A 17,062-nucleotide genomic window follows, 5' to 3' on the forward strand; every position below is an offset into this window, starting at 1 on the left:
TCCCGAGAGGCAGCCATGAGAAAAGGCACCCCCATAGTAATTTCAGATACTAATGGAAGATATATTAAATGGGGAAATTGTTTAGCACACAGGTTATTCTAGCTAACCTCTATGGTCCTAATTGGGTTGACACTGGTATATTTGATTTGCGCATGTGCCAGCACCAGCAGCGCAATCCTCCTCTTAAGCGCAAAGTGGGTTTGGAAAAACTGAAAGTACCCCCTGGACACACTGGTTGAATCAATGTTGTTTCCATGCAATTTCAATTAAATTACATCGAACAAACTGGGAATAAACATTAAATTGACATCTGTGCCAAGTGGGTATATATCTTAGAAGTAGTTTTCACATACAAATACAGAAAATCGCCAATCAAAATAAATATAGTACCACAGAAATCATGTTTTTGGGAAGCCTATTTGATTTGAGTTCGGACATAAAGTGCCTTTACTAAAGTATTCAGAACCCTGGACTTTTCACATTTTGTTACAGCCTTATTCTAAAATGGACAAACAGTCTACACACAATACTCCCTAATGACAAGGCGAAAACAGGTTGTTAAATTATTTTGATAATTTATTTTAAAAAAAAAGAAATATTCAGACCCTTTGCTATGAGAGTCTAAGTTGAGCTCAGGTGCATCCTGTTCCCATTGATCATCTTTGAGATGTTTCTATAATTTGATTGGAGTCCACCAAATTTGGTAAATTCAAATGATTGGACATGATTTGGAAAGGCACACACTTGTCGATATAAAGTCCCACAGTTGACAGTGCATGTTAGAGCAAAAAATCAAGCCATGAGGTCGAAGGAATTGTCTGTAGAGCTCTGAGACAGGATTCTGTTGAGACACAAATATAGGGAAGGGTACCAAAAAATATCTGCTGCATTGAAGGTCCCCAAGAACACAATGGCCTCCATCATTCTTAAATGGAAGGCGTTTACAACCACCAAGACTCTTCCCAGAGCTGGCCGCCTGGCCAAACTGAGCAATTGGGGGAGAAGGGGCGGCAGGTAGCCTAGTGGTTAGAGCGTTGGGCCAGTAACCGAAAGGTTGCAAGATCGAATCCCGGGCTGACAAGGTAAAAATCTATCATTCTGCACCTGAACAAGGCAGTAAACCCACTGTTCTTAGGCCATCATTGTAAATAAGAATTTCTTCTTAACTTATTTAGCAAATCAATTAAGGTAAGATAAATAAATAAAGAAGGGCCTTGGTCAGGGAGGTGACCAAGAACCAGATGGTCACAATGACAGAGCTCTAGAGTTCCTCTGTGGAGATGGGAGAACCTTCCAGAAGGACAACGATCTCTGCAACACTCTACCAATCTGGCCAGACGAGTGAGTGGCCAAACGGAAGCCACTCCTCCGTAAATGGCACATGACTGCACTTAGAGTTTGCCAAAAGTCACCTAAAGACTCTCCGATAAGGAGAAACAAGATTATCTGTTCTGATGAAACCAAGATTGAACTCTTTGGCCTGAATACCAAGCGTCACATCTGGAGGAAACCTGGCACCATCCCTATGGTGGTGGTGGCAGCATCATGCTGTGGGGATGTTTTTCAGCGGCAGTGACTGGGAGACTAGTCAGGTCCGTACAATTGCCCTTATTTTTGCGCCCCAAAAACATAATATTTCAAGATCAACTGTAATGTCAATACCATTGTAAAGCACAATTTCTCCCCTTTTCAACAGAATCAATTACATGACCTAAACACTGCCCGTTTCTGTGTAACAGTATAACTTTAGACCGTCCCCTCGCCCATACCCGGGCGCGAACCAGGGACCCTCTGCACACATCAACAACTGACACCCACGAAGCATCGTTAGCCATCGCTCCACAAAAGCCGCGGCCCTTGCAGAGCAACGGGAACCACTACTTCAAGGTCTCAGAGCAAGTGACGTCACCGTTTGAAACACTATTTAGCACGCACCGCTAACTAAGCTAGCCGTTTCACATCCGTTACATCTGCATAATTCAAGCAGGCAATGAGCCCCGTGGGGTCTTTTTTTTAAATGGCGGGTGGGGAAGCAAAACTAAGGAGAGAAAGTTTGGTTGGGGAAAAAAATAAATCACTCGATCTGTCCAACTTATCGCCTCTAAAATCTAAATAAAACACTAAAAAGAGTTTAACAAACCTATTTGAAGGCTTGTTTCGAATTTGAATCAGGTTTTTAGGCGCTGCTAAAGTGATCTTAGAAGTAAACAGCGGCTTTGAGAAAGATGATCGCATGCAATGATGATGAAAAAAAATGACTAGGTATACCCCCTTACCCCCATCACTGCCCATTTCTTGTTTTTAAACGACGAGAGAAGTGCTACACCTGGTGGAGAGAGATTGTAAGACAGAAATAGTTGCTTTATGCCTGCTGTACATTACGACATGACACGTCAAGATGTAATGGAGGGTCAGTTTAAAACTTTTCTCCAATACTATAGAGCCAATACCATGTCGATCAACTCTTGAATAGAAACCTAGTTCAGACCCCAATTTTGAAGTCAACACAGTCGCTACAGTCCCATTAGTTTACTTTGTAGCCTCATTTGAATATCGCGGTTACGCACATTTGTACGGAATGGGGTGAGTTTACGTTAGCTACGAACAAATGGACAAGACACTGCCATGAAGCGTTAATCCATTTATAGCGTAGAGCTACATTTTCAGATATTACAAGTTTCTCATTTTGTCAGTCGTTTTCATTGCAAGTCAGTGTACTGTTAGCTAGCTAGCGAACGTTAGCTTGCTGGCTCGCTAACTAATGCTGTGTAGTAATATTATTTTGTATCGCAGAAATCCATTTGCATTGCTAATAATAGCCTAATGTTAGCTAGCTAACATTGAACCTAGTTGGTTAGCTTTAGCTACCTGCAGATTCATACTCCAGCATTTCTTGCATGGTGGCTAGCTATGACAATCCGTTTGTACTGTAGCTAAGGGTTGGGATTATGGTTAATTGTTTAGCTAGCTACATGTCTAAACAAAAGACTCCACATTGCAATAGAATGATTACATGACCCATCAAGTTCGCTAGTTGTGTCTGGGGTTTATTACGGACATCTTTTGTGTTTCATGAACGTGTATATGTCTAGACAATAGTGACCCATCCACTTAGCTAGAGGTGGCTGACGGGTGGTTATAGCATTTATTTCACATGATACCATACATTTAGACAAGTGTCTCTGGATAAGCATCATCTAATAATTCTTAAATATTTATACAATATTTTTATCTGGACAATTTCAAAGTAATATTAGGATTTTTATTTGATTTTTATTCCACCTTTATTTAACCAGGTAGGCCAGTTGAGAACAAGTTCTCATTTACAACTACGACCTGGCCAGGATAAAGCAAAGCAGTATGACAAAAACAACAGACTTCACATGGGATAAACAAACGTACAGTCAATAACACAATAGAAACATCTGTATACAGTGTGTGCAAATGAAGTAAGGAGGTAAGGCAATAAATAGGCCAATAGTGGTGAAGTGATTACAATTTAGCAATTTACACTGGAGTGATATATATGAGGATGTGCAAGTAGAAACACTGGACCAGTTGCTGCAGGGGCTGCGTAGCTGTTGGCCGGGGTTCTGGTAGTCCGGTGAAAAGCATGGCCAGCCGTAGAGAAATGCCTTTTGAAATTCTCGTGGATTCATCAGTGGTGAGTGTTTCCTAGCCTCAGTGCAGTGGGCAGCTGGGAGGAGGTGCTCTTTTTCTCCATGGACTTTACAGTGTCCCAAAACCTTTGGAGTTAGAGCTGCAGGATGCAAATTTCTGTTTGAAAAAGATAGTCTTTGCTTTCCTAACTGACTGTGTGTATTGGTTCCTGACTTCACTGAAAAGTTTCATATCGTGGGGACTATTCGAAGCCAGTGCAGTACACCACAGGGTGTTTTTGTGCTGGTCAAGGGCAGTCAAGTCTGGAGTGAACTAAGGGCTATATCTGTTCTTAGTTCAACATTTTTTGAAAGGGGCATGCTTATTTAAGATGGAGAGGAAGGCATTTTTAAAGAACAACCATGCATCCTCTACTGACGGAATGAGGTCAATAACCTTCCAGGATACCCGGGCCAGTTCGATTAGAAAGGCCTGCTCACAGAAGTGTTTTAGGGAGCGTTTGATAGTGATGAGGGGTGGTCGTTTTACCGCGGACCCATAACGGACACAGGCAATGAGGCAGTGATCGCTGAGATCCTGGTTGAAAACAGAAGGTGTATTTAGAGGGCAAGTTGGTCAGGGTGATATCTATGAGGGTGCCCATGTTTACAGATTCGGGGTTGTACATGGTAGGTTCCTTGATAATTTGTGTGAGATTGAGGGCATCTAGCTTAGATTGTAGGATGGCTGGGAGTGTTAAACATATCCCGATTTAGGTCACCTAGCAGTCCGAACTCTGACGATAGATGAGGGGCAATCAATTCACATATGGTATCCAGGGCACAGCTGGGAACTGAGGGGGGTCTAAAACAAGCGGCAACAGTGAGGGACTTATTTCTGGAGAGATGGATTTTTAAAAGTAGAGGCTCGAACTGTTTGGGCATAGAACTGGATAGTATGACAGACCTCTGCAGGCTAATCTTTACAGTAGATTGCAATTCTGCCCCCTTTAGCAGTTCTGTTTTGATGGAAAATGTTGTAATTGGGGATGGAAATTTCAGAATGTTTGGTGGTCTTCCTAAACCAGGATTCAGACACAGCTGGGACAGCAGGGTTGGCAAAGTGTGCTAAAGCGGTGAATAAAACAAACTTAGGGAGGAGGCTGCTACTGTTAACTTGCATGAAACCAAGGTTTTTACGGTTGCAGAAGTCAACAAATGAGAGTGTCTGGGGACACACAGGGCCTGGGTTAACCTCTACATCATCTGAGGAACAGAGGAGGAGTAGGATAAGGGTACGGCTAAAGGGTATAAGAACTGGTCATCTTGTGCTTTGGGAACGGAGAATAAAAGGAGCAGATTTCTGGGCGTGGTAAGATAGATTCAGGGCATAGTGTACAGACAATGGTATGGTAGGGTGCAAGTACAGTGGGGGTAAACCAAGGCATGGCGTGACGATGAGAGAGGTTGCATCTCTGGAGGCACCAGTTAAGCTGGGTGTGGTCTCCGCATGTGTGGGGGGTGGGGATAAGGGGGCCATCTGAGGCATGTTGAGCAGGACTAGGGGCTCCACAGTAAAATAAAACAATGAAAGCTGCCCTACACAACAGTATACAAGGCATATTGGCATTAGAGAAAGGCATAAAGCAATCACAGGTGTTGATTGGGAGAGCTAATACAACAACGCGTAAACAGCTAGGAGAATAACAATGGGTGATGAATGGGCAGAGAGGGTCAGTTAGCTACACACAGGGCCTGATAAACAAAATGAAGTACCATGTTAATGAACAGTCCAGCAGGCATCAGCTGTGTAGCCGAGTGATCATAGGGTCCAATGAGCAGCAATAGATGAAACAGGGAACCGTTCAGTAGTCGATTACTACGCTAGGCGAGCGGGAGACACTGCGTTCAGGAAGCTAGCGGGCCCGGGATAGCAGATGGATCATCAACAACATCCACAACGCAGAGGCCGGTTGAGAGCACATCGGCCGAATTGTGTCAGCAGACCAATCATGATGGATCGGCGGGGCTCTGTGTCGACAAATTGTCCAGGCCAATTGGAAAGAGAGGTATTGTAGTTGGTGTACTTAGTTTGCTAGTCGGGAGATGGGCCTAGCTCGAGGCTAACTGGTGCATGCTTTTGGACAAGGGCATTAGCCACAGTAGTTACTCGGTAGCAGCTAGCTAGCTTCGAAGATCCGGTGTAATGGTCCAGAGCTTGCGGCAGGAATCCGATGATGGAGTGGGAAAAAAGCAGTCCGATATGCTCAGGGCTGATATCGCACTGTGCAGACTGGCAGGTATTTTCTGGGCTAAAGCGGCTGGTGTCCGAGCTAAAGGTAAAGACTGCTAGCAGTGGCTAACAATAACAAATAGCTAGTAGCTAATTAGCTGGCTAGCTTCTGATGGCTCGCCTTTGATGGAAGTTCCAATTATAAGGTTCGAAAAAATATGGAGAAAAAAAAATGTATACAAAAATACTCCATTTTTACATGGGTTGAAAACAAACACGTCTTGCTGCTGCGCCATCTTGGAAAGTAGGCCAAGGACTATTGTAGGCTACTACTTAAACCACGTTTACTCTTGAAATCTTTGGTTGTTTACTACATACACTATCCTACTCACTCTGTTTAGTACATAGCCTCACATGAAAATCCTTAGAGATGGGTGGGGCAAAGGATTAAGAGGGTGTGAATGATGCTGAATAGGTGTAGACAAAGAAGAGCTCTCCAGTATGTGTACCAAAATATTCAATGAACATTTTCTCTGATATGGGGTTACAAGTTTATCAACTTTCTAATCAGAATTACTTTCCCATTGTTCCTCAACTGCAGTGTATGATATACCATTTTGTAGCTCTGAGTCTATAATTTTATCCAATGTAAAAAACATTATTTCAAATATTTCGACATAAGACCGAAACGAGGGGGTCGGTCACAATGTGAAAATGTTTTGTAGTAAAAAATATATGTTTCCAATGACATCAACCAATTCTGAAATGTCCCTTTTAAAATGAATGCCTGTGCAGGGCTCTAGGGGAGAAGTCCTCCACGTCAAAACTTCTCTCCATAGCTAAGCCTATCTCGCTGTCACTACTCAGTACCCTTGTTTGTTGTGATTGAATGGCAAAGACACCCAAGAAACACCCACCTCAAATCACCATCTCCATGACTACCACATCTCCATGACTACCATCTCCAAACTATCATTTGGCTTCAGTCATGGCTGCTGCATTTCATAATTAACAAGCTAAAAAATTAGGCCAAATCAGGAAGTTCCAACCCACTTTTTAAAAAAAATATGCGTGTGGAACCACCTACAGCAGGGGTATTCAAGTCTTAATCTATGAGGTCCAGAGCCTACTGGTTCTGTTCTACCTGATAATTAATTACACCCATTTGGTGTCCCAGGTCCAAATCAGTCCCGGATTAGAGGGGGGAAAATTAAAAACAGGTCGAGGTCCAGAGTTGAGTTTGAAGGACTTACAGCATGGTATTTTAAACATCGGTGTTTAATGCTGAGCTCAATGTTAAAATTACATTAGAATTAGAGGCACCTTTTTCTGTTAATATTTTCATTTTGTGATTGCAAATGGCATTTAGTTACATGTCCCCTTTCCATGAGAAGAAACAAATAATATTTACATTTAAGTCATTTAGCAGACGCTCTTATCCAGAGCGACTTACAAATTGGTGCATTCACCTTATGACATCCAGTGGAACAGTCACTTTACAATAGTGCATCTAAATCTTAAAGGGGGGGGGGGGGGGGATACTTATCCTAGGTATTCCTTAAAGAGGTGGGGTTATATTGTCACATGGAAAGAATCTCAATGTAAACATGGTGTACATTCATATCATGCTCTGCGCACACTGTTCCTTTGTGGAGTGTTTATAACCAGAGTTTGTCTTTGTGGAGGAAAAGTACAACCTATGACACATCTAGTCTCATTCCGATTAAAATGTGTTCAGTCTTATCATTGGGGAAACATTCTTTCACATAATGGAGACTCTAGAAAGAAGCTTGATTAGTACTGTCTGGAGCATTTGCAACAGTGTTTCTTTCAGTGTGAACTTATGTCAACATTGGTAATGCAGAGAGAAAAGTAGTTTAACACTAGAATTGCTAAAGCAGTCATTTGGACTGCTCATGAGTGTATTAATTTTATTACTCTGCCATTTTTTAAGTCATACCCCCCTCAGTCCTTGACTTTTCTTAAATAAGTCTATATAGCACAACATCGTTGTTAGAATCTTAATATCACAAACAAAAAACTGTAGTTAACCAGTTTAAGGAGGGCATGCCATTTAAAAAAATATACCTTCTCCTATCAGTCTACTCTGGCCTACTTGGCGTACACGGTGAGAGCGTGCGTAATTTACGACTCCGATGGTGGGGAGGAAATGAATCAGGTAGCCTTCGTATAAACTTTCCTGACCCTGACAGTCATTCTGAATGCAGGCTGCGGGTGTATAAAGAATCCAACTGTTGGATATCCTCACTTACACATCACTTTCCAAGCCAGCATAATGTGACTTGCTGGCCTGATGTGGCCTGTAAACCAGGAGTTTCCTAACACCACTGTATTAGGGTGAAACTATGCCATCAAAGTAAGGCCTTAAGATATACACTATATATACCAAACTCAAATGAGTGTATTTGGCTATTTCAGCAACACTTGTTGCTGACAGGTGTATAAAAATCGAGCACATAGCCATGCAATCTCCATAGACAAACATGGCTTTACTGAGGAGCTCAATGACTTTCAATGTGGCACCGTCATATGATGCCACCTTTCCAACAAGTCAGTTTGTCAAATTTCTGCCCTGTTAGAGCTGCCCCGGTCAACTGTAAGTACGAAGTGGAAATGTCTAGGAGTAACAACGGCTCAGCCGCGAAGAGGTAGGCCACACAAGCTCACAGAACGGGACCTTCGAGTGCTGAAGTGCGTAAAAATTGTCTGTCCTCGGTTGCAACACTCACTACCGAGTTCCAACTACAGCACAAGAACTGTTCGTCGGGAGCTCATGAAATGGGTTTCCATGGCTGAGCAGCCGCACGCACACAAGCCAAAGACCACCATGCGCAATGCCAAGCGTTGGCTGTAGTGGTGTACCATTGCCACCATTGGACTCTGGAGCAGTGGAAACACGTTCTCTGGAGTGATAAATATCGCTTCACCTTCTGGCAGTCTGACGGACGAATCTGGGTTTGGCAGATGCCAGGAGAACGCTACCTGCCCCAATGCATAGTGTCAACTGTAAAGTTTGGTGCAAGGTGGTTGGTTTGTCGAGATCGGTGTGGAAGAACTTGGCTGGCCTGCACAAAGCCTTGACCTCAACCCCATCGAACACCTGGGATGAATAGGAAGGCCGACTGCAAGCCCGGCCTAATCGCTCAACATCAGTGCCCGACCTCACTAATGCTCTTGTGGCTGAATGGAAGTATGTCCCCACAGCAATGTTCCAACATCTAGTGGAAAGCCTTCCCAGAAGAGTGGAGGCTGTTGTAGCAGCAATGTTCCAACATCTAGTGGAAAGCCTTCCCAGAAGAGTGGAGGCTGTTATAGCAGCAATGTTCCAACATCTAGTGGAAAGCCTTCCCAGAAGAGTGGAGAGGCGGTTATAGCAGCAATGTTCCAACATCTAGTGGAAAGCCTTCCCAGAAGAGTGGAGGCTGTTATAGCAGCAATGTTCCAACATCTAGTGGAAAGCCTTCCCAGAAGAGTGGAGAGGCGGTTATAGCAGCAAAGGGGGAACCACCCCCATATTAATGCCCATGACTTAGGAATGAGATGTTCGACGAGCAGTCATATAGTGTATGTATTATCATAGTTTAATTTAAATGTTAGCTTTCACCTAGGCACTCACTTGGTGAAAGCCACATGCCTTTAAATGGAAATAATTAAATCAAATTGTCTTTGTCACTAACAAATATAGTCACGGGTGGTAACTCTACAATTCACTGGAAAAGAAAAGCACTGTGGGAAAATTAGGCTTTACACCATACAGTGTTAAAACAAATCCAAAACATTATTTACTGTAACACTACAGAAAAACAGAGTGTAACAGTGTTAGTACTAAACAAAGTGAGTCCAGTTGACTCTAAATCAAGTTTTACACTGTAGGTGTGGCGTAATTACTCTACAACAGAGCTATGCTAACACCACAATCTTGAACATTTTAAGAATTGAATGGAGAACACTGTAACAGAGTTAAATCTTTAAGACATATCAGTTGTACACCATTGATTTTGCTGTGTGAGACAGGAGCAAGGAAGGGACAGCATGGTTGGATCGAACAAGCCGGTGACAATGCTACGATGCTATCAGCACACTTTGCACAATTTGTACTTATGGTGACGTTAAGGCTACTGATATTTTCATCACCGTGGTTCTTGCTGACTGTGCTTCTTGGTGGTTGAGGTATTTTTTAAATGTTGTTGTTATAAAAAATAAGCTGTTACTGTATTCCGAAACAAGCTTTGTTTCATAGTTGTAAAAAAAGGCACTCCAAGGTTAACATTGATTGAACACTAGAACGTTGGTGTTTTAAGTGGTTTTTAGTTTTTACAAATGTCCTACAGTAACAAACTAAAGAAAATGCTATTAAAAAATTATAATAATCGTATTCTAATCTTACCTTCATAAACACAAACAAATGATTATTTTTGTGATAGCATATATGAAATGTATTAATTACACTGTTAGAATGTTGTAGACAGAATGACTGCTCATTATCTTGAAGGGGGATCTCTTGAGGCCCAGTGGTTCTAGTGTTAAGAACATTTGTATAGCTTGCTAAATATGAATAGAGATGCAGAATACCATATTTGGTTATATTTTATCCAGACTTGTGATACTTTGTCTAAATAAATACAGTAAAAGACAGAGGAAAGCAGAGATAAGCATGGAAAAATGAAAGATTCCCTGCAGCTCATTGGTAATTTCACTAATAAAATATATAGATTTAGTAAAAATAATTATACACCTCATGAACTTAGACCAACTGTCCTGCCTTATTATAACTTGTGATAAATCAGCTCACCGATCAGAACGTGAAAGATGAGCGCTATCATCCCGGCGGTGACCATGCACAGCACGGCTTTGGAGCGGTCGCGTTTGCTGTTGACAAACACCAGGCCCACGTTCTTGAAGTCACTCATAGGCCCTGTGAAGAACTTCATTAGGGAGTAGGCCAAACCGTAGCTTGCCAGCATCTCAACCGCATCCTCTTTGACCGCTGCAATACCCCTGTTCAGAGCCTGTGAGAGAGGACGATAGAGAGAAGAGGAGTTGAGAGAAAATATAGTATAAAAAATGTTTTATTCATTATTTGTGCTAACGTTAGCAGGCTAGTAGGGCATACGTTAGCAGGCCAGTTAGCTCAGGCAAGGAACATTGCAAGCTGATTTGTAACAATAATTTGCTTGTAAGTTGGCTGAGAAGTTGGCTGAAAATGTAATTGAAACTAGTAGTCATGAGTGCAAACAATTGGGTTTAATTTAAAGTTATTTCTGTTGGAGTTTACATTATAGAGAATAGGCTGGCTTGCTGAGTTCTTCATATTGCATCACACCCTGCAATTTCTTTTTCTGATTAGTCTTACGTAAATTGAGGTGTAACTTTACATTGGGACTTTTGATACGTATACTTGTTGTCATGAATATTACCGAAGGTGACTCCCCTTCTTGTTCGGGTGGCGCTCGGCGGTTGTCGTCGCCGGTCTACTAGCTATCGCCGATCCGTTGTTCTGTGTTCGTTTAGTTCCGTCTAATTGGTATCACCTGTTTCTTGTTTGGTTGTTAGGATAGGGTTATATATAGTCTGTTTAAGCCCGCTTCTGTTTCGTGCGGGCTTGTTCTCCTGTTTTCTTGTTTGAGTCTATTTTTGTTGGCATTTGGGTTTCACGCTGTCAGTTTATATTTCTGTTCATTTGTGTTTCCACTTTTGTTCATGTTATGTTTCCAGGACATTAAAGAGTGTTGTTTTCCCACATCTTTTGCTCTCTGAGCCTGACTCCACACCTCTTCACTCATTTACTCGTAATACTTGTGCAAATCCATGTGTCACGGATCCCTCCGGAACTTTCATTACGCACACCTGCCCCCTATTCCCAGTGATTAGTAATTGTATTAGTGTGCCCTTGGTACAATGTCCGTTGGTTCCTGTGAGTACCTGTGCTGTGTTTTGGCTTTTGTGCCATTGTGGATTGCGCAGATGATTACGGGTCTCGTCCCGTGTGTTTATCATTGTGCGCCGGTGTTATTTATTCGAGGTACTCCTCGCTCTTTTGTTTGGGTTTCTACCCTGTGCATTGTATAGTGTTTGTTTTATCTTTGTCCCCATGCCTTTACACGAAACGCTGTAATTTAGGTATATAAAAAAAAAAACTATTACGCATTTCCTGCGCCTGTCTCACGACTCATTCATACCAACGTGACAATATGTTGCATATGGTTATGTTTATGCCACTTACCCTTTAACATGCTTATAATTGCAGCAGATCAACTACTACAAGCTTGTAGTATTAGACCGCATTATGACCCATTCTTTAACTGTATTGCATAAGGTGAAGCAGAAATTCATCAGAATTCCCTCACATACAGTATGTTACAGTGGCAAACTATCAGTTTTCAAAGCTCATATAGGCTAAGATTACAGGTATAGTATATTGCAGTCGGTCTGTTTGCTGAAAGATATCAGGTACTATCAAGTGTTGTTATGCATCACACTATTGATGGCTTTTTCAGGGGAAGCAATCTAGTTCAGACAATGCCAGTTTTGTTTTTGTTGCAGGATTAGAAGCTCCGTCATCTACCCGTCTCTGAGTGAACAATAAACGTCTTTCATGGCTCACAGCCCAGAACTAAAGACCCTAATATCAAAACCAGAATTAGTAGGGATTCCACAGGCTTCAGTTACCAAGGTATTGAAATCCCCACCATGACTAACTCAGAGCTACGAAGAAGTAGTAGAGGTGAGGCTAAAATGTTTGAAATGGATTAAAGGGATTCTTTGCAAATACAGTATATTGTAGCTTTTATCTTTTAAATATAATTGGACCATTTGATTTGAACCCTCAGATGTACAAGTATATAGTAGTATGTTTATTTCCCATGCTTTTCTTAAACTCTTGCTGACAAATATTAGCATTCTACTGATTCTGGCCCAAACATTTCTATGTTTTCAGCTCAAGTCAAAACCACCCTGTCACTCACTCTTTACTTGTACATCAGTATCATCAGGTTACAGATGTAGAGACTGAGTTGTGACACTAAGATCAGAACCAATCAATGTTTTTGAGTTTAATAAGCACATGAACATTTCCCATAAAGTCTACCTCTGCAGGGTTAGAGGGGGTTCATTTCAGCTCAATTCAGTCCAAAATGTAAAATGTTGAAATGAGAGACTACACACCACAAAACAAATGGGGCTAGGTCTATATTACCCACTAACAAACAGGCCCATTTATCACATTCTTGCCTGCATATGCATGTTATACCTCCCGGTGAGGAGTGGTAATAGTGGTGTGTAGATGTGGGTGGGCGTCTATTTGAATAAATCCATTGAATATACGCCATCAAAAAGAAGTCCATGATTAATTTGTTCAGGCAGGACCTCAGAAACATACGTCGAATAAAATGTATTTTCAAAACAACAGAATGACATGTTTTGAGTTGAATTATGTCCAAATGAATAAAACAACAGTTCCTTATTTTGTTCATTAAACAGACAAGGCAAACCTACTAGATCACAGTCAACACACATACAGTACGTGTTATAGTAAGAATATAATATAATTGTCATGTTTACTCCCCCTCCCGCTCTCTGGCACTCGACGTCGCCAGGTGTCTCATCATTACACACACCTGCCACCATCGTTACGCTCACCTGTGCCTCGTGACACTCACCTGGACTCCATCACCTCCCTTTTATCTGTCACTCCCCTTGGTTCTTTCCCCAGGCGTTATTGACTGTTCCTGTTTCATGTCTGTACGCTTTGAGTTTCTTGTTTTGTCCCATGTTCATCTATTTATTAAATGAGTCACTCTCTGTACTTGCTTCCCGACTCCCAGCATACACGTTACAGAATAACGCCTCACCAAGGGGAAGCAACAGGGATCTCTTCCAAGTGCCGCTGCTGAAGCAACCGGCGATGGCTCAGCCAGCTCCCGTTCCTCGGCCGGCTCCCGTGCCTCGTCGGGCTCCCGTGCCTCAGCCGGCTCGTCAGGTTCCCACGCCTCAGCAGAAGCGAAAGGCCCACTCCTGGTCCTCGGGATTGTCCCTCTGGTCGACGTCGTCCCAGCTGGCTCGTCAGGCTACCATGCTTCAGCTGGTTCTACAGGTTCTCACACATCAGGTGGCTCTACAGGTTCCCACGCCTCAGCAAAAGCGACCCGCCCGCTCCTGGTCCTCTGGACCGTCGTCCGGTGGCTGGAGCCTGGCGTCATGGAGGGGGTGCTGTCACGTTTACTCCCTCTCCCACTCTCGGGCGCTCGACGTCGCCGGTTGTCTCATCAATACGCCTGCCACCATCGTTATGTGCACCTGCGCCTCATGAGACTCACCTGAACTCCCATCACCTTCCTGATTACCTCCCCTATATCTGTCATTCCCTTTGGTTCTTTCCTGAGGTGTTATTGTTTGTTTATATGTTTCATGTCTGTACGCTACTCGTATTTCTTGTTTCGTTCCATGTTTGTTTATTCATTAAATTCACTCCCTGTACTTGCTTCCTGACTCCCAGCATACCCGTTACAATAGTAGAATAAAATACTAATAATATTTCTCCCACACAACTTGTCACCGCTGTCGTATAAAACAGTGATATTTTGAAACATAGCCCATGTTTTCTTGATCCACGTTTCATCTCTCTCCTACCCTCCACTTGTTAAACTACATAACATGCAGGAAAAAAATTCTAATAAATGAGCCAACTAGACAAGATGATCATGAGCAGCACTCACCTCAACTTTTCCCCAGCCCAATTGTAGCCTAACCAATATCCAAATGGAGATTCAGCGAAGAGAAAAAAAACTGACATCAAATGGTGGTGCTGAAATGATCATCTAGGCAGAACTTTACCAAAACTATTAATAGGTCGTTAGGCGGAAATACAAGTTTTGGCTTTGATACCGGCAACACCTTTCAGCTAAAGTTGGCGGGAAAAAGTCTAAGTATGAAAGGGATATAAACAATGTTCTCTCAATAAAACATTTGGCTCTGAGCTAATTTCAGGCCTGCTGAGAGCAAACTTGAACTTTGTATATTCTGTGCAACTTCCGCCGCATGTTTACTGTGAACACTGACTTGCTGACCACACCACTCGCTTTACGTGAGCGAGCGTTGGAAAATAAATGTACACGTACATGTTATTCAATCATTTCATCCAAACTGCTCACATGCGTTAACTTCTTGGTGACATAGGGCCAGTATTGAGTAGCTTGGACTGCCTGCTACTCTGTCCCAGATGCTAATATATGCATAGTATGAGTAGTATTGGATAGAAAACACTCTGCAGTTTCTAAAACTGTTTGAATGATGTCTGAGTATACCAGAACTGGCAGGTGAAAACCTGAGACAAATCCAACCAGGAAGTGGGAAATCTGAGGTTTGTAGTTTTGCAACTCTTTGCCATTCTAATATACAGTGTAAATGGGGTCATATTGCACTTCCTAAGGCTTCCACTAGATGTCAGTCTTTAAAACTTTGTTTCAGGCTCTACTATGAAGGGGGAGAGAATGAGTGGGGATGGAGCCAGGTGTCTGTCTGGCAGAGTGCCACAGGCCCGTGAGGCGCGGTCATGAGTTAGCTCTCGTTACATTGCTTTTCTACAGACAATGGAATTCTCCGGTTGGAACATTGAATATTTATGATAAAAACATCCTAAAGATTGATTCTATACTTAGTTTGACAAGTTTCTATGACCTGTAATATAACTTTTCGTCCGACGTTCGGCTGGAACTGAACAAGCGTTTCGATTTGTTTACCAAACGCCCTAACAAAATAAGCTTTTGATGATGAACTTTATCGAACAAATCAAACATTCATTGTGGAACTGCTATTCCTGGGAGTGCATTCTGATGAAGACCATCAAAGTTAAGAGAATATTTATAATGCTATTTATGACTAATGTTGACTACCCAATAAGGCGATATCTTTTTGGCTGCTTTGTTGTCTGAACGCTGTACTCAGACTATTGCATGGTTTGCTTTTTCCGTAACATTTTTTAAAAATCTGACACAGCGGTTGCACTAAGGAGAAGTATATCTCTAATTCCATGTGTAACACATGTATGATGAGTTTCTGTAAATTGATGTGGCTCTCTGCACAAGCATGTTTTAGAACTACTGAACGTAATGCGCAAATGTAAAATTTGATTTTTTTATATGAATATGCACTTTAGCGAACAAAACATACATGTATTGTGTAACATTAAGTCCTATGAGTGTCATCTGATGAAGATCAAAGGTTGATTAATTCTCTCTATTTCTGATTTTTGTGACTCCTCTCTTTGGCTGTAAAAATGGCTGTGTTTTTCTGTGACTTGGTGGTGACCTAACAATCGTTTGTGGTGCTTTCGCTGTAAAGCCTTTTGAAATCAGACACTGGCTGGATTAACGAGAATTCCATCTTTAAAATGGTGTAAAACACTTGTATGCTTGAGGAATTTCAATAGTGAGATTTTGTTGTTTTGAATTTGGTGCCCTGCACTTTCACAAGCTGTTGGCGAGGTGGGACGCTACCGTCCCACATATCCCAGAGAGGTTAACGAGTGTCTGCATAGCCAGGCACTAAAGTCCCGCCTCTCCAATCTCCTCATTGGTTTTTAGGAGCATATACCCATGTGGGTGATTGAAAGAAGAACTGTGGTTCACACTCCCATCCAGCTGGTGGTGGTGGTAATAATGCACCTTAAAGTGTGTTGCCAACCGCCATATGAAGTCCAAAGAAGAAGAAGCAGGATCTGTAGTGACGCCTAGCACTGAGATGCAGTGCCTTAGCCCGCTGCACCACTCGGGAGCCCTACATTCCATGACAGTTTTGAAAAAAAAAAAACATGCAGGGCTTGACCTTAATCTTTTCACCACTTGTACTTCAGACGTGGTGACTGAAAATGTTGTTGTGTTGTTTGATGCAAGAAGCCACTTTACAAAATAAAATGCATTATTATCCCCATACCATTATTACAGAGAATCAGACAAATTATGCTACTCTCTGCCTATTGGCTACATAGCTTATTCAATCCGGTCTCAAAATACAACACAGCAGCTGATTGGTTATGGGGCACCGGTCTGTGTCGAGTATGGGCCTGAGTTATGCCTGTCAATGCAATATAATCCCACTCTTGATGCGTTCAGCCTACAACAAAATGTCTTGCATAGTTAGTTTTGCATACTAAGTCTTGTATAGTTATTTTTCTGTGTGTGTTGCATTGAAAGTGGCTAATAAGAATTGATTC

General features: G+C 42.2%; 1 protein-coding gene across 4 annotated transcripts in view; it reads right to left on the bottom strand.

Moving 5' to 3' along the window:
* Window positions 1-17,062, bottom strand: part of ankhb (ANKH inorganic pyrophosphate transport regulator b) — a 90,756-nt gene that overhangs the window by 44,067 nt on the left and 29,627 nt on the right. For all 4 annotated transcript variants that reach the window (XM_046322517.1, XM_046322519.1, XM_046322520.1 and 1 more), the window contains one exon: window positions 10,646-10,862. In XM_046322517.1, coding sequence (XP_046178473.1) covers window positions 10,646-10,862 — 217 coding nt within the window. The remainder of the gene's footprint in view (window positions 1-10,645; window positions 10,863-17,062) is intronic.

The sequence above is a fragment of the Oncorhynchus gorbuscha genome, linkage group LG22, assembly GCF_021184085.1.
Source record: "Oncorhynchus gorbuscha isolate QuinsamMale2020 ecotype Even-year linkage group LG22, OgorEven_v1.0, whole genome shotgun sequence".
NCBI classification, from domain to species: domain Eukaryota; kingdom Metazoa; phylum Chordata; class Actinopteri; order Salmoniformes; family Salmonidae; genus Oncorhynchus; species Oncorhynchus gorbuscha.